The sequence below is a fragment of the Pungitius pungitius genome, chromosome 8, assembly GCF_949316345.1.
Source record: "Pungitius pungitius chromosome 8, fPunPun2.1, whole genome shotgun sequence".
Classification (NCBI taxonomy): Eukaryota; Metazoa; Chordata; class Actinopteri; order Perciformes; family Gasterosteidae; genus Pungitius; species Pungitius pungitius.
Window position 1 is genome coordinate 20,194,485 of NC_084907.1, and position 19,165 is coordinate 20,213,649.

A 19,165-nucleotide genomic window follows, 5' to 3' on the forward strand; every position below is an offset into this window, starting at 1 on the left:
ATTCAAGTGATTTTGTCTAATATTTCATGTAAAACAAATGCATGTCTGTCATCAAAAGTACCAGTAAAAGGTTTGGACACACTTTCAATTCATTGAGAAAGTGTGTCCAAACTTTTGACTGGTACTTTTGCTTTCTCCTTGTGCGAGGAAATGTACTTGGTTTGCCGTCAACCATCAGATGTATTCTATGTAAATACAGTATGAGTGTTATCCAAAAAAGACAAACGAAACCTTTCTAACCATGGTTAATTCATTGTTAAAACCAAAGGTATTAAATACAACTGAGTTTCTCTATAAATCCATTTACTTGGCAAATTAGACGTTTCTTTCCCCATGCACCTTTGCTTTGGATTAAAAATAAATACATACAAGAAAAGAAAATCGGTACTGGACAACGCACCAGAAACTGTTACCTATTGCCGTTTTGTTTCAGCATTGTTGCCTTCCTAAAATTTGAGTTCTGTGTTAAAGTGTGCATAATGTAAAGTAGACCAGAAGCTATTACAGAATGTCAAAAGTAATAAATAAGTAAAAACTGAGTCACCATAAATACATTATATAACATATCTTTCACAAGTCGACCCTCACTTTGAATATGGGTTTGAATGTTTCTCAAGGGAGAAACATTCGAGCCAATGTGATATATCTTTCAAAAGGGTTTCAAGAAATGTTTATGTTTATGTAAATGTTGCTTACTGTTTCCAGTGAAGGCTAATTCACTTTTATTATTACGATTCAAGTCTTCACGGGAAAAAAAAGAAAAGAGTCCATAGATGTTCAAATCGCTCTAATAAAGTATCACAAAACCGCTGTGCCCTGTGTGGTCATAAAGAAGGCGACGTGACAGACTGCCACAAAGCTGCTCAAAGAGATGCTTTATTCATCTGAAGGGTCACTGGCACCGCATGCTGGTGAAACATCAGAGGGCAAGAATGATCTGCACAAACATGTAGGTCCATACTGCTGATTCCACCAAGTAAACGCAACATTCAGCCAGCAGGGTGAAAAATAAGCGACTTTCGGGAACCCATTTCAGAGTTTAACCTAATGCATTGCCACTGTGAAAGGGTTGTGGTTTCAATAGGCTTAGGTAAAGCATAATGTAAAAGAATGGGTACAGCAGATAATGGTTCAACCTATATTAGAATAAACAAAACTCACATGTTTTCAATAGTAAAATAAACAGAGCGTGCATTTATTCTTGGTTGCATTTAAATCATTCTTGTCTGAGATAAAATAATATAATGCAGTCCGTTTTGCTGGATTTCATACTTGATAAAAATCACATCATCTAATAGCAGTTGACATCAACGTTTTGATTGCTGCAAGGTTTTATGACGCAAGTAGGGCATTGAAAAAACAGATTTTATCCTTGTATGGAAAACACTTTAAAAAACAAGTTTAAAAAATATATATATATATATATTTCAACAGTATTGCACTATGCATATATCAAGCAATCAGCTCGGTGCAGTGGCCTGATAATGTAATAGATTGAAACTATTCTTAATTTCTAATCCAAATAGTCTTTTAAATACTACATCCTCAATATCTTGAATATGGACATACATAATTCACGGCGTGAGACATTTCATGGCCATGAACTCACCTGTAGATCATGCCCGGTGAGCCAGTCTGTCGGAGGGAGAGGCGTGCAGGGGAGTCTGTGGTAGATTCAGGATACATTTAGGTAGGAGGGAGGGGGCTTGGCCAGCCTGCCGGGGGGGGGTGGTGTTCTATCACCGGGAACACAGCTTACAATTTATCACCAATCAGGGCCTCTAAAGGGAAGAGAGTACATCTGGGTTAGTCTGTGCTTTTGTGACGATGTAACCTCATCGTTGCCCAAACAGACCTCTCAACCCACACTGGATTATCATGCTCTTATTCATTTAACATTACTACATCAAAAGCATCACACTACATAAACCTGAAAATGTGAACCTGAAAATGATTGTCAGAAGGGGTGGGAGATGTTATTTGATATTGTGTCACCTTTTCAATGGATTGCCACATGCTTTCACCACTAGATGGAGGCATGTCCTCACTGCGCTGAATGAGCTGAATTTAAAATCAGACCACTGGAACTACTGTAAGCTTCCACAGTTAGAGTTGAACATCTTCATAGTGAACACTTTGTACACTCCCCTCAAATGACCTCTACAACAGTGTATTTAGAAAAGACAAAATAATCACATCAAAACACAGACAACCATCTGCTCCTGTGGTAAAATGCAGTGAAAAGTAAGGCAGAGACAATTAACATGCAAGACAATTGTGATTCTGCTTCATCTTCATGTACCGTGCATATGCATGTTCACAGCAGCAAGCCGTGGCTGATCCACAGAGCGACTCAATCGCATGAATAATTCAAAGCGTCTGCAAAAGAAGCAGGCCACTGCTGTTGAGGACAATAGCAAAGGAACTGGAAGTCAATGTGAGTTGATTCCACATGTCAATTACCTCATCAAGACATTTCCAGTCCATAACATGACTCGGAAGGCAGCAAAGCAGCACTGCTGATGATTATGGCCCGGTTTACTGGTGGTGAATCAAATGATGTAAATCACAGAGAAAGTGGCATCCATTTCACCCCGACAGAGCCATGAACTGAGGAGCGCATGCTCTCCTATTTCACCAGTGGCTGAACACACGTGAGTCACGGCTCGTAACGGACATCGGAATGATAACATGAAGGTGACTCTCTCCTCACATCCATTTTCCCGGGCTGTAAAGAAGGCGTCGCTGGACCTTCATTTATTGCCTGCCTGTTCATTTCAATCATGACATGCTTGGTTGCAGGTCAGACCTACTATCAGGTGATGATGATGGCCTGACCCTGATGGGCAAAAAAAAAAAGACATGGTTGTAGATTGACGACACAGTCATCGCTACAGATCGGAGGACGTAGTGGGTCGGGACGGGGCGATGTTGCGGTGGTTACAAACTCAGAAAGCAAAACTGCGTTTGTGTGAGAATTTGTGCTCAGTGTTCAGATTGCGCCCGCTGGCCACTCACTTAAGGTCTCTCCATCTCATGTGCATGACTGATTTTCCGTCCCTCTTACCAATTGAATTATTGTCGATACGATTGGTCTTTTTTCGGCCATCTCTATGATATTGCATTTGATACTAATGAACAAGTATGAAAGTGAGCTGTTAACCATGCACCGGTTTCTAAAATACCTCAAATCACACACAACAGTCCAGGGAAGTTTCAGTATGTTTTACAACACATGGTCATGATACTGGGTCCGCCCAGTTATAATAGTAGGGGAAACACTGAATATGCAGACATTATATAAGGTGGACAACAGTGATCGATCAACACCCAAAAGTTGACATAAGTCATTACTAACCAAACATTAAATCACATAGTGAAGTGTTTTTGCAGTGAACAGCGGAATGGAACCCGACACGTCCAATTAGAGCATGTTACGCATAAATTAAGTAAACGACGCACAGGGCCTAAAGGCTTCCGTGCCTATTTTAGCCTCTCTCTAGTTCAGTGTAGGTTATCAGCTGTTTTAGCCTAATTAGATACTGTGCAAAACATTGTGTTTACACCTCACCACTAATTGTGGCCCATTGTAGAGCAATGCAGCGTCTTTCAGAGGCTTGAAGTGAGCCGCCGATAGGGAGGATGATGCAGCTGCTGCTGCTGCTGCTGCTGCTGACTGCAGCAATGCAGTACACTACAAGCTCGTCCTGGCTCAAGTTAGAGGACTAAGACTTACTGTGCTAATGGGCCATGGTGCACTTTGCAGATTAAAACTGCAGACAGATAGAGAGAACTAGCAAGCAGAACGAAAAGTTGAGAGGGGAAACAGGTTAATATTGGAGTACAATGTTAAAAACATCCAAAATATAAAGTATTATTATGCCTGCTGCTCAGAAACAACATCCCGGTCATCTGCGTCATGCATGCCTAGATAGGCTCCTTGTCAGGTACAGAACAATTAATCGGGTCCAGGGCATCTGATGAGCCATCGAAATGGACTTCCTGTGTTTTATCTTCTTACTGGTACAGTGTAGGAAGCAGCGGCCGCCCACTCACACAGCTACTCGTGTTTTGGATTGTGATGCAGTGTTACATCTGATCTGAACACGCCTCGGAGCGTCAATAACTATGTGTCCGTTTGCATGTGTTTTTTTATTTCAAATTGTTTAACTGCAATGTTATCTTGTCAAAATAGTGAATTGTTCCATTTCATTTTCACATTTAAAAAACCGGTATACTTTAGTGAACAAGGTCTATTAAGACTAAAAGTAAGACTAAAATTGACTGACAATGTATACCATATGCTTTGAATAACAGGAAAACCAGGCGGGATCATTTAAAACCCCAGAGGAAAAAAGGTGTATTTGACATTACGAGGGTCAAAAGCTTCTCACACACACATCTGAGGCTCCTCTAAACCAAATACACAATTGAATCACAAAAGGCCGCTCTCCATGCTTTCCGTCCATGAATCCACCTACACGGGGCGAATTCCCTCTTGAGATGGGGCTCATGTGAGCGAGGAAGGCCGGCAGAGCTGGCCTGGAAAACACAGCGCGTGTTGTGTAGCATGTTGGCAGCTGCGGAAAACAGACAGACTCAAGCAGATGTCTGCGGGAACTGAAGGGGATATCCTACATGGGAGATCAGCCAGGCAGAGAGAAGTCCACCCAACCTCGCTCTCTGTCAGGCAAAAAGAAAAAAAGAAAAGTGTTCAGACGGAATCTCCTTTTCTTCCTCTTCACTGATCTTTATCAAAGAATGAAATTCAAACCCGTGTTCATGGAACGCATCACCTCTATTCTCATCAGACAGTGTGTGGTTTCATAAACGCTCTCCGCTCCGTTAAGCTTGGAGGGCCCTTGATTATGGAAACAGTGCAGGTCACTGGCTGCCAACTGAGAAAAAACACGAGCGGCAATTTGCATAAACGGTCTATTTATAAAGCCAACTTCTGATACAAATCCTCCTCCTCTAGTTAAAGTACAACTGAGAGCTCTGCTGTCAAGAATTATTAAATCCTAGGTCAGAAAAATAGACATGACTGAGCATTTTTCCATTTCTAAAAAATGTTGTGCATAAATAAGCAATGGCACATCCAGGGTAGCAGATACTCTCCACCTGGTCATGATACAGTATGAGCTGAAGGGTCCTAGGTTGCACGCATCTTACTGACGTTGACAAAGATGAATCAGCAAGATTTATGTCCTTGCTCAACATTTCTTTTATGCTCTTGTGCTGACTTATGGTTGATCCCTAAATGCTTTGCCGCAAGCACATGTCAGGTTTACAAACAACCTGGGTGTATGAAAAGAAAAGGTAGAAAAACCACAAGCAAGATGGTGAGGGAGTGCACAGCGAGTTTGGGCCTATGAAGATGAAATAAAGCCTTTGATAACACTGCCAGCAGAGAACATGCTGCAGTGAACCGAAAGCCCCCAGCAGCACACTGCAGCAGAAACACGAAACCCTCTCCCTCCTTTTCTAGGTGCATCCCAACCCTCCCTCTGAACACCACGGCACAAATAGACGAGACAAAGACCTCAGGTGGGACCAGGGACCACCCACCTTTTATACCATTTTCTCAGACAGGTAGGGCTCACCCTTCCCAACAACTTTTCGAACTTCTGTTACAGTTTCAAATGTCTTTCCAAAAAAGAATCCAATTGTAGAAAAAAAAAAATGTAAAAATAAAAATTTTGCCGTTTCTGGATTGTAACAACAATCTCAAGTGAAAATATTAACAAATGTGTGTCTGTGGGTGCGATATTCTTTCAAGAGAAACACAGATTTTCAAATGAATCTGTGTCACTGCAGTGCCGGTAAGACATGTCGGCCATCGCAACATTACAATACATACACATATATTTCTATTTCACACTGTTGTATTATAGTGCCCTCAAACCCTACTTTAACACTAAGCCGGAGAGAGGAGTCAGCCTACCGAGGATGCTGTGTTGATGAAATAATAACCATAAACGGACATCCTAGCCAGTGGTGGTATTTAAGCGTTGTGCTGGATTTAGTCAACGTGTCAGCAGCGCTTTCCTCAGAGACCGTGCAGATTATCTCGCAGCAGACAACAGTATATTTAACACTCAGCCTCTGCTGCTGGTTCTTAATTTATTCAATTATACAGATCATTTCAATAGATTGTTCAATAATTTTCAACTTACTCCATTTGTTTTGTGTCTTCACATACCGTATAAAAGCCTGGGGTTAATCTAGTATTCTATTTCTCAGCCATACAGGAGTCAATCTTCTCCTCCAGGGTGCTACCTTGCCACACGGATGGAGGCTAACGGGGAAAACAGAGGATGGTCGAGAGTTCCTAATGAAATCTGGCGCAAATGCAGTCAGCGGCTGGCGGCTCTTTGAACAGACCCTGGCAGAGGCAGCCCCGCAGCAAGGAACGACCAGCACTCACCTTCTGAGAAGTAGAAACACAAAATAAGGAATGTAGCAGAGAAGATAAAACTGCAGTTAGAGCAGACGCTTGAGGGGGAAAAGCTGAGCATGTACTAGAGAGCAGGCTAATCCAGCGAGGGCTGTAAAGAGACCCGTGCTAGACCTTCACTCCCCTCCAATGTACTGATCACACCTTCTCTACTCTTGTTATGGAAGCCATTATCATTATGGGTCTTACAGAAGCACAAGCTCACGGCAGGTTTGTAACATTCAGGATGTGTACAACGGCGTGACATTGCGGTGATTTGTCATAATTTTCCAGATGCACTGCAAAGAATATATAAAAAAAGAATGACAGCCCAACAATTCTGTTAAAAGGTGAATGGGGCGGGCTGACTGACCGCACAGCAATCATAACAATGTTTCCCCTACGATCATAACTGGGGGGCACACTCCCCTCCACTGATTTATTTTTTGAATTTGTTATTTTCTACGCACGGCAGTCCCACACTGACATGAATATATGTCGCAAATATGTCTGTGTGAGCTCGCAGCAGCAGCAAAGAGCACCAAAGTGACTACTAAACCGTTTGCCCGACTAACACACCTGCCCCTAATAATTGACCGACTACTCCCACAGTGCGTGACAAAGATTTGGTATACATACAGCGTCCCCTACATTGCTGTCAATTCCCTACTGTATTATTCTGAGGCAGAATGACAGACAGTAAAAGCGCCCACTCAACCCACAATCCTCACACAGCCCATGCTATTCTGCCCACTCAATGAAGCAATGACCAATGCACTGACACACACAAAACATACCGGACACATGTTATATAAATGCACATTCATAATAGAAAATGGTTATTTTACATTGATTTGACATGTTTGCAGATTACTTAAAAGCAACGTCAGAATCTCAGTTAAAAACTATTTCCTGTCTTTGTTCTTTGCCAATTATACAGACTAAGCATCACTATTTGATTAATTTATCATTATACGCGTTACATTTCTTCACAAAAAATAAAATAAATATTGGGGCTAAATTGACTTTTCGCACACATTCTGAAATCAAGTCCAATCATTTTTGGTGCTGCGATATTCATTTTACATATAAATGAACATCACCAACATCGAAGTTGATCGCGCTGCCTCTGTCCTTTTTACTTGGAAAGCGAAGGCGGGGCTCAGGCAGCGCACACAGATACACAGCGGACGCTGACCGGTCAAGAGAAACAGTGAACCCACGATGTTATTACGTTTTTCGTAAAACATCTACAGCTGAGCCCGGTAAGATAAACAAGTCCCAGTGGACTTGATTTCGAAGGCACGATGTTTGGCTTCAGTTTGGGAACATTTTGGCTTTAAGCCGAATGAGAGAAGAGAGCCAAGCAATGTGAACGGTGCGTCGACTTTGTTTAAAAACAGGGGCAACGAAAACAGGCAACACAACTAAGCTACTACTAAGCCTACTCTCAGCGGTTCGACAGCTTTGCTCAGTGTGTGTTCGCTTGTCTGCAGTTGGTGAAGCTTCATTCTGACACAAAGGAGGAGATACCTACTGCATTGCAAGAACACCAAAGAAGTTCAAAGTATCAATAAGAAAAAAATCTTGAAATAAAAGATAACAGTCAAGCTAATCCATACTCTGTTCTTTAATGATCTAGCACCTTAGTAGTCACCAGCATGTCTCCATGCCTTCGTTAACCTGATGGCCATTTTCCTGTTTCTCTCAAATTGTGACCATTCCCCAAAAAAAGAGAGCGCAGCCATGTGTAATGTCAAAAATGTATGTAACCCTTCAAAACGTTTCATTGAACGAACAAAGTAATAGATTGCAAATGCTGGGATGATGTGGCTATGAATAATACTTGAGCTGGAGTGTCTCACACTGATAAAGAAGCCAGTCTCCTGGCTGTAGAGACACAACAAGTTGGTCTGGAGGCCACCTGCGTGGCCCTGTTGGCAGTCTACTGAGCACATAGCGGTTGTGACCTTTTTTCTCTTGCAAGGAAATAAACGGAGAAAGACATATTTGACTCGGAGCCTTCATTCTTATTTAACGATTGGCTATGTAAAATCTTCCACAGCACATGATGATGCCCGTCTGGCTTCATCATCATTTATTAGGCAAATTGTTAGGACATGACAAATTGAACAAATTGGCATTTTGGGGGGTATTATTTGTGCAACCAACAGGACAACAACTCTTTGGTTTATTAATTGAATCTTCATTGTTTCATGTAAATGAGACATATTTTAACTTCAATGAGCATAACCCTAATCACGGGATTGTGTTATCACCATCCAAAGGGTGTGGACTGGTGTTTGGCAAATCCCTCCTGCCAAAATATATTTGCAGTTAACGGCAAGTCCACTGATTGCTGTATGCGTCTTTAAAATGTTAGTAAGACCATAAAGATTTGTGGATCACAGATAATCTGCCCGTCTAACATAGAACGTGGGGTTCACGCAGGCTTGAAATGATAGCAAAGGGAAGTTACGCTCTTTAAAGTGAGACAGTAGTGCTCTGCAGCAGCACGTCTTCTTGTAGCCATCAATCATACGCAGAACACAGCCAAAATCCTCTACTATATTTGCATAAATTGTACATATAAATGTGCTAATGTGACTAACTCATGGATGACTTGGCAGGGTCACTTTATGCACACACGTAGCTCCTCAGGACACTTATGCAGCTGCTCTTTTATAGAAAACCACTGCTCGTTAAAGTGGCTGCAGAGTGGAAACATCACTCACGGATCTTTGTGACTCTAGCATGAGTACGCCAGAGGGCACTGCAACGAATTGCTTAATAAAAGTAACTATGCGTAACATCAATGAACAGGCCAATTGTAAGCAAAAAAAAACCCCTCTGTATCTCAAACAGCTGGTTACTTGCTGGTCTTTATGTGTGCCTTCAAAACAGAATACGAGTACCAACACAGGAGCTGGAGGGCAGCAAGCAAATATAACACACTGAGCTCCTTTAAAAAGAAGGACAAACATAATGGCTATATGGAGGTATCCACACAATGACATGCGTATGGATCCATCTAAGCATACCTTAACATAGAAGCTACATGCCAGGACAGCAGGATGATTGACACCATTAGTCCAGCTCGCCCTTTCTTTTATGCACAAACCAACTCTGCCATTAAATTAGACTACAAACCCACTGCATGAGAAGAGCACCAGTGGTCCTGAGGCTTAAAAAAGGGTAAACAGTTTATTCATGGCCTGGCCAAAGCCGTAGTCTGTGTCACAGACCATCATTGTGGAGCACGGTGGAATACCACTAACAGCAATGCCGTAACATTCAACATGCGTAGGTCAGTTGTTGCTATTCCATTATTTTCTTCTGTAAAAAACGTAGCCTACTGTATACAAATAAACTAGGTGTTTAAATGAACATTTTGTGTTTACATTTATGTTTCTGGAAAATAATAGCTGCATCCTCACTCCAGCTGAGCTAAGCCTGCATAGTCGTGTTCTCAACTACAGGTAAGTTCAGTGCTTTTTTTTTTTTTCAACAAAAAAAAAAAACACTTTCACAAAAGGAATTGGAGCAACAAATTACAACAAACTTTTGATTTTAAACAAATATTTTAGAAAGAATAAATTTACAAACATCTTGCTTTATAAATAAGACTAGCAACAGTCTCCACACAGCACAGCACGACTTATTCTTCTACTGACAATATTGGCAAGTTCTTTCCCAGCCCACATATGCGAGACGCACCACAACAGTTAATCTGATACAATGCTTGAAAAGAAAACAACCGTGTAGTTAAAAAAAAACTATAAATGGTTGGTATTATTCAAGCTGAAACCCAATTCATAACCAAGCAAGTGACACTGCTGACGGGAAGGGACTTTAAAGAAGTGGTTCCCAACCATTTTTTCCTCACCGAGCGGTTTTATGTTTAGACAATATTTCACAGACGAACACGACGAAATAACCAGTCGGCGGTGGGGGCTTGGAAAAAGGACCATGGTGGGCTCTACTCTAGTCATCCTACAAGATGAATGCTTGGACAACCAAAGAGTGGAATGTCTTCAGCTTCTCCAACATGATATTGTAGTGAGACATTTTGATGAAGGGGAAACAAATTTGTACATGTCCAGTCCGTCCTGTGTCATTAATCCTGTTCTCGAGGTTTAACTTCTCTTAACTGCTAACAAGGTGAATCAAATAAAACATAATACTATAGCAATAATTATACTATGGCTGAAATTGAATCAAATCGTCTGACTGAGAGCTCTGTGTCATTAGCTGCGTTTCCATTCAGTTTTATGAGAAGTGAATTTTAATTTTTTTGCAATAAATTGATTATTGAAAAACCTTAGTTAAATTAATTATGACAGAACACATGGTTTGCATTATGAGAGCCAGCAGCTGGCATCTTCTCTGATATTACCATAACGTGAAAATGATTGTCTTTGTCTTCTGATAGCATGGACCGCGCCAGATAGCAATTGAAAGAAATCCCTTTGGATCGCTCTATTTTTCTCTTGTCAATGAGTTAAATAACCAAGCGGACTTTCTGTTTCGAAACATGTACTTTATCTTCTCTGGTTACTATCAAATTACAGCCTATAGCGCCAACTCTGCTGTAGCAGAATTCCAAAGCATTTGATGGAAACAGGACTGTTTATTACATTTCAAAACTTTGCTTGGAAACGAAACATGACTATTGTGAACCTAACGCAGCAGATGAATCCCGTTCTCACAAAGAGCTGAACTTCACTTTCCAACAGTCTATTTTCAGCCTCTCCCACGTCTTCGTCTGAGAGCTATATGCCAGGTCAGCCGTCCCTCTGCTCTCACTGCGGTACACACACACACAAACACCCCCAAAAGAGGGATGTGACGTTATCTTTTGGACCACAAGGTGTGTGCAATAGCAGATTGGTTAGTGTGTGCTTGGACTTATTACTTAAGATTTGTACCCACTCATGTCTTCCTTGTCAAGTGGGAGCAACATTTTAAAAAGGCTTACATCCCAGCCCGACCTATTTTCCTGAACCATTTACTCCTTCCTAAGAAGACTGGCCAGCTGGTCCTGCCCAGATGTGCAGAGTCCTCTGAGAACCAAGGAGGAGGAAAAACACAACAAAGTCTGTTAAAGGGGAGCACTTTTGCAGAAAATGTTGTACATATCAGAATGATCAGTGCGAGTTTATGGCAGGCATTGTGATTTATACATCTTTAATATGATTTTTACTTATGTTGGAACTAGGGAGGAGGATAACACACCCGCTAAACAAATGTGTTTAGGAAACACCCCCATTGGTGCATGAAGCGGACCGAGCTGTATAAAGATTAAATTCATTGTCTCACACAGCATTGACAAATACTGAAACACAAAGATGCCCATTTCGAAGGTTTGATGTAAAATGTCTTCCCTTACATACAAGAAAGACAAACTGGATCAGAATAGATCATGATCATTACTACTCCACACGCTGTTGGTATCTATTTACCCTTTGGCAACTTATTTTCTATTCCCTTCATCAACATTATAAACCCCGGCTTATCTTTGCTACAACATGCAAACCTCACAGAAACCTCTCAAAAGGTCTGCCAATAGTTCACTTTGAAATCTTCATATCCAGCATAATTGCTACATCAAACACTTATAAATCCCAGATGCATCTGCCTTTCCAGTTGTCATCGGTTTTCAAAAAGCCTTTCTTTGATTAACCTAAAGTATTGTTAGTAGCATGGTTTGCTTTCAACAAACACGTTGACGATTTAAAATGATTTACTTTGACAGCGATCTGACTTTGCGTAGAGTTTGGCTTCTCAAGGACAAATGAACTGCAGACATTTTAGAAATACAGTGCTTTGTCCAATATCCATGTACCAGCCCGCGAAAGGACACAGCAGAGCATGAATATGCCTTTTCTGCTCCTTACACAGCATTCAACAGCTTACTGCACCAAACTCTACCCCTGCAGCCTTCCTCTCCTGTGCCCTCCTCTTGGACCAAAGCGCACGCACACACGCACACACACACGCAGGCAGAGACTGACCTACAACAATCAGCTACACAAACACATTAAAATGAAATGGCAACACCTTCAGCTAAGCACAGATGACCGTCACAACCTCTCAGCAACACACACACACACACTAGGGTGTCCCTGGCTATGGCCACTGCAACAGATGGAACTGCAGCAGGGCAGGTAAGGTGAAAAGGAATCAAACCTCATGTGTATGTGTATTCCTGCGCAAGCCAGCAGAAGTCTTTCACTATTCTAAAAGGTGGGTCCGTAGTCTCTGGCAAGAATTTAAAAAGGGATCGAGCATGCATAAAACATTTGGAGAGACGAGATAAATGGAGTAGAGGCAAAAGAGAGAGAGGGAAAGACACATGCCAGTGTAATAATGTATGCAAAGACTGTTATCAATGCAGTAGCGGCAGCAGTGCTTTTAACCGCTCTGACAGCTCTGAGATGGAGAGATCTGCAGAGGTAGATACGCAAACTCACTGGCATAGTATGTGACAACATTCAATCCTGCTCTGCGCAGAGTACGGCATTCACTCCCCTGCAGGAGGAGATAAGCGCAATCATCCCGACTTACTGATGGAGCCTCTGAAAAGAGGCAAGAGGAGAAAAGGGTGAGAGAAAGAGAGAGTGCGGGAGATACCAAAGAAATGAAGCCTCATACTTGGCAACGACGCTCTCGGAAACACCCACCTCAGTCTGCGTGCCGCTTCCTGACGCAGTGAGCACAACCGGGGAGCAAAGGCAGAATACAGGAGCTTTGATGGAGGACCAAGAGCCAAAATCCAAGAGATTGGGCAAAGAGCGGATGACCGATACAAGACTGGTGTGAGACTGAAGTACGACTAAAATGATGCGTTGGAGGAAGATGAGCATGTATGTCGGACATAAATAAAAGACAAGACTGACTGAACAGGGGAAACAGGCGGATAGAAGGAAAGACAGGAGAGAAGAGGCTGAATAAATGTGCGAGCTCGGAGAGTCGCTGAAAGAAGCAGATGCATTGAAAAGGAAAAGCCCCTCCCTCTTTTCTCCACACGCACACACACACACACACACACACACACACACACACACACACCGCCCTTTGCACAGTCAGCATTTGAGTAAGCATGCAATCAGAGAATGGAAGTGAGCTGTAAATGGCGAAAGAGAAGAGGGGTGGGCCGGAGGAAAGTGAGCAAGAAGCGCGTGTTCACTTTCTAAATTCAATGATACACATTTGTCACAATACAAGAGTCAGGGGGTCTGAAAGTGGCTCAAAGCTACAGCAAGCTACCTGTAGCCCGGAGAGGAGGGGCTAATATATTTTTCCGGCTCTGCAGAAACACTTGTAACTCGGTTATGCAGAGAAGGTCAAATGAAAAGGCTCACCGCTTAAAGTTTTTAAGCCCGGCATATAACTGTTTGAGAAGGAGGTCTATTGACCGTGTCATCTTAATGTGCAGGAAGGTCAAGTGAGATTCTTTCCCCCCCAACAATCCATGACTTGCAACATGAAAGTACCGAGTAACTGTACATTCATGCACTCATTTCTTTACAGTTATGATTAAATGATTATACCCATAACTACACATAGTGGTACTAGAAAGTAAATGCTAATTATGGTTGCTGGGAAAGCCAGATTTGTTCAAATTTGGTTTACAGTACTGATTGCTATCAGGAAACTGAACAGGAGGCTAAGCGGGTATTTGGGCTCAGAGACCCATGCTGTGATGCACCTTGGGAACACAACCCAATGTGCATCACAGCAGTGGTCAAGTAAATATTTAGCATTATCAAGGAACTGGAAGGTGCAGCGCAGCTTTTTTAATTATAATTGTCAAGACGTTTGGAGCACTGTGTGTATTGCCCAACGCCTGAAGGGACAGCTACAGCTTCACTGCACCACTCTCCCTGCCCTTTCTTTGGGAGGTCGTGCTCATTCACGGCACCTTCAACCTCTGCTTTCAGCCAGACTACGGCTCCACAGCTGGCTCCACGAAAACCATAAAACCGAGCATGGCGGGGCGTCTGCCAGACAGTCTGACGGGCCAGCAGCGAGAGATCTTCACCCACAGCTGTCGCCCCTCACAGTACATTCACTCCAAAATAGAACCACATTTAATCTTGGTGGGCTCCTTATTTTGCAGCATCTGCTACAGGTGGCCAACATAGAAAAATATGTGGCCATACAAAAATGACCCCATGTTTCTCCTGAATGATGAAGGGTTGGCTCGGTTGTACACACAGCAAATGCAGTATTGCTGGGACTGCATTCAACCATTCTTTTTTATTTTTAAAGCAAGGGATGAAGAGATGCTTTTCCAATCCTGTATACATCTTTCTGCCACAATAGCTCAACAGACGACCACCATGAATAAGCAAAAGCCATTAAACAACATAGCAATGGAGAAAGGACATTTTTGTAAGGCAGGCTGTAATGTATTAATACCATCTAGTCACTGTAAAAAATATATATCAGTTTAAAATATATATAAATATAAAGACAACAAGCGATAGTCAAAACTGAACTGACTTACAAATTACACTGAACAGATTACATGCACTTGGTTTTCAAGGTCGATTTTGACTTTGGGGTCCTCTGGGTATTGCTGAGGAGGAGGCCATTAGGCTTTTAGAACTAGTTTCAATGGGATTACCACAGAGAACCGGCCATCTGACAGAAAGTAAAGACACAAAATGACAGGCTGTGAAGAATTAGTAACTTGGGGTAAAACATAAAAAGCCACACAGTCCCAGATCAGCATTAGACTGGTCCAGTGTCCAGATGCAGTATTGATGTTCTCACTCGGTCAACAGAAGGGATCATGTCATCCTACGGCTAGGAAGACTAATACAAAGTCAGATAATCCAAAGAAAAAAGGAGAAGCATAAACACATCTCAATTGAGGAGGACAATGGTTGTACCCTAGAAACAAAAAATGACTTAAATAATTTTAAATAATACAATTTTACCAGTCCTGTGCAACAGTCCCACTAGGCTGAATAATGTTAACAGGACAGAAATGGCAAATATTGACTATGCGATGTATGAATGATTACCAACTATCACAGGACCGTGGGAACTTTTGTAAACAGTTGATACTGCACAACTAGCAGGTCACCATGGGATTTTGCACGGCATCTGCACGTGTTTGTGTAGCATACCATTAATAATATGAATACTGCAGACAAGCAAATACAGTCATTCCATAAAAGGTTTTCTGGGAATATTCTTCCTGTTTTGGTTGGTCCGTTGCCCCTCAGACTAGACCAGTTTACTAAGACACAATTTATCAGATAAATTGTGCCTTACATACAGACAAAAAGGATCAAATGCATGAATCAGAAACTGCTTAATATGGATTGGTCTTTTCCTGATGATCACTTTACAAAGGCCAATGCAATAGAAATACAGTTCAGCCAATACAGACAAAAAAATACTTGTAGATTTTATCAAATTGAAAGGTTGTCCCCCTCGCACCCTCCCCAGTGCAGACTTGTGTAATAGCCAAGTTACTTGGGTACCTTTGTAGCTATTTTCCTTATATTTTGTTAACCACATCTTTGTCTTATAAAAAAGGTCCCCTAAAGGCATTAACTGGGGTACATTTGCTAAAAGCAAATCCTCAAATACCTTAGGTAACAATACTAAAATAGTAATGCATCATATCACAAAGTCCCATTATTCAGTTTCAGTTGTTAATGATGTGATTCTGTTTCATTAAGCTGAGCACAACAACACAAGTGAATATGTTAAAAGAGTTAATCATGCAAACTTTAAAGCCCAATTTGGCATAAAAAATCAATCTTTCCAAAGTCAATCACAATACAGTGATTAAGAGCTAGTAATATGTTTATAAGTTGAGTGAAGCGCCAGAGATGGACGAGTCTGTCCATTCATTGCTGAAGGCACAAAAAATCTTGATGTTTGAAGAAATCCTAATTGCTCGCAAATTGTCTATTACCTTTCAGAAATACACTCACCGGCCACTTTATTAGGTACCCCATGCTAGTAACGGGTTGGACCCCCTTTTGCCTTCAGAACTGCCTCAATTCTTTGTGGCATAGATTCAACAAGGTGCTGGAAGCATTCCTCAGGGAGTTTGGTCCATATTGACATGATGGCATCACACAGTTGCCGCAGATTTGTCGGCTGCACATCCATGATGCGAATCTCCCGTTCCACCACATCCCAAAGATGCTCTATTGGATTGAGATCTGGTGATTGTGGAGGCCATTTGAGTACAGCGAACTCATTGTCATGTTCAAGAAACCAGTCTGAGATGATTCCAGCTTTATGACATGGCGCATTATCCTGCTGAAAGTAGCCATCAGAAGTTGGGTACATTGTGGTCATAAAGGGATGGACATGGTCAGCAACAGTACTCAGGTAGGCTGTGGCGTTGCAACGATGCTCAATTGGTACCAAGGGGCCCAAAGAGTGCCAAGAAAATATTCCCCACACCATGACACCACCACCACCAGCCTGAACCGTTGATACAAGGCAGGATGTATCCATGCTTTCATGTTGTAGACGCCAAATTCTGACCCTACCATCCGAATGTCGCAGCAGAAATCGAGACTCATCAGACCAGGCAACGTTTTTCCAATCTTCTATTGTCCAATTTTGATGAGCTTGTGCAAATTGTAGCCTCAGTTTCCTGTTCTTAGCTGAAAGGAGTGGCACCCGGTGTGGTCTTCTGCTGCTGTAGCCCATCTGCCTCAAAGTTCGACGTACTGTGCGTTCAGAGATGCTCTTATGCCCACCTTGGTTGTAACGGGTGGTTGCCCTTCTATCAGCTCGAACCAGTCTGGCCATTCTCTTCTGACCTCTGGCATCAACAAGGCATTTCCGCCCACAGAACTGCCGCTCACTGGATGTTTTTTCTTTTTCGGACCATTCTCTGTAAACCCTAGAGATGGTTGTGCGTGAAAATCCCAGTAGATTAGCAGTTTCTGAAATACTCAGACCAGCCCTTCTGGCACCAACAATCATGCCACGTTCAAAGTCACTCAAATCACCTTTCTTCCCCATACTGATGCTCGGTTTGAACTGCAGGAGATTGTCTTGACAATGTCTACATGCCTAAATGCACTGAGTTGCCGCCATGTGATTGGCTGCTTAGAAATTAAGTGTTAACGAGCAGTTGGACAGGTGTACCTAATAAAGTGGCCGGTGAGTGTATATCTGCCCAAGACCTTTGGGCAAGCAAGTTCATTCTTCATTGTCTGCCGGCCAATGCAATAATGGATCTAATCGGGGATGCAAAGTGTAGCTCTCTAATTGCATCATTAGCTAAACCAATGACTCAGTCACAGTGACTTCAGGCCCCCCACCACCACTCCACCCTCTGCCCCATCCAGAAATAGGGAGTCAAGCCTGAAGCTCTTTACTGTACAGCTGCTCAAGCAGAATAATTCTAACATGTTATGTGCAACAGTGCAAAATGTTAGCGTTCCAGAAATATCCAACTGGAAAACATAGTATTAATGACACTGAGTGCTTAAAAACATGTCACCAAGACACAATTTGAGCCCTGTTGTCTGTCGGGGAATGGGATCTATGGGTCTTCATTTAAAAAAATGAACTGAAACATATAAGCCAACAATGTAGGGATGCTCTCTCCAAATGTTGACTGTCAAACCACAAACAACGAGCCTGAACCTTGAGGAAAAGCACCCAGGGGTAACAGTCAAACGCGGGCGCACACGGGATTTTGAAGGCACCGTCATGGGAACGGAGAATTTTATTCTTTTTTTGGCTCACTTGTGCCCAGAAAACAATACTTGAGCTGCCCTCTCGTGCCTTAGTCTCGCATGCAGAGCAGGTTTCCCAGCAATTGAAAAGACCTTGAACCGGATTTTCTGTCTCCGTTAGTTGAGCGAGGTGACGACGACAACTCTGCTACTTCCTGTTTTAAAAAAAAGGTGCCAAAACGCAAATGTGCGCAAAAATCTATCGGCTTCCTGTAAATGAAGATCTCAATAATGATACTACAAATTCGAAGTCCATAATTTATGACAATCTGACATTTCAATTTATTTAGTTAGGTTTCGCGTGTTTTCCCGAGCCTTTTCTCCGTTGTCACGGTGATGTCTCGGGCTGACGGTGGAACGAAACCCGGCCCTCTGCCGCACCGTCAGCCTCAGTCAGCGTATGCGGCGGCACGGATGGAGAGCTTCTGTATCTGACGTCTCCGTGTCACAGACAGTGATCTCTGGACGTTGGTCTGATTTCACTGACCGTTTAACGCATCTTTACACGGGAAACACGTGACGTGTGAAGCGAACGTACACATCGATTTAACGCTCCTCCGTTCATTCTCTTAATGCTTAAAACGATATAGCAGCAAACTTGACGCTCACCACTCGAGGTACACAAAACGTCCCTTCATAATAACACTCGTTCGTTTGAGGACCATTAGCAGACAGCAGCGTTACCACGTTACATTTCGGCCGCGTTAGAAACGGTCATGGCTAGTCACCGCGTGAATAACGATGCGTAAACCGCTCTGCCAACGTAAATTAGAAGAAATGAACGTTTTCGAACGCATTTTAGATGATCGTTGATGAAAGTGTGACTAGCGCAGACGACACTTTCAGTCACTGGAAAAGGCGCAAACATTCTTACCTCTTCCGAAATCCCGTCTGTTCCTTTATTTTTCCGTGTGAAGGAACGCTCTGGATTGTGTTGCTCTGACAGAACTACCACGCGCTGCGTTAAAGCCCCGCCCAGCTAGCCTCGGGCGAGCGA

At 42.5% G+C, this 19,165-nt stretch overlaps 1 protein-coding gene across 3 annotated transcripts in view; it reads right to left on the reverse strand.

Moving 5' to 3' along the window:
* The window catches only part of kcnab2a (potassium voltage-gated channel subfamily A regulatory beta subunit 2a), a 58,090-nt gene extending 38,952 nt beyond the window's left edge, over positions 1–19,138 (reverse strand). For 2 of the 3 annotated variants that reach the window (XM_062563801.1, XM_037490212.2), the window contains exons 1-2: positions 13,120–13,441; positions 1,610–1,781 (exon numbers count right to left, since the gene is read on the reverse strand). In XM_062563801.1, coding sequence (XP_062419785.1) covers positions 1,610–1,686 — 77 coding nt within the window. In that variant the 5' untranslated portion in view covers positions 1,687–1,781; positions 13,120–13,441. Of the gene's footprint in view, positions 1–1,609; positions 1,782–13,119; positions 13,442–19,042 lie in introns of those variants that run through there. The other variant, XM_037490211.2, reaches the window with a different exon arrangement.
* Between the last annotated feature and the right edge of the window lie 27 nt (positions 19,139–19,165).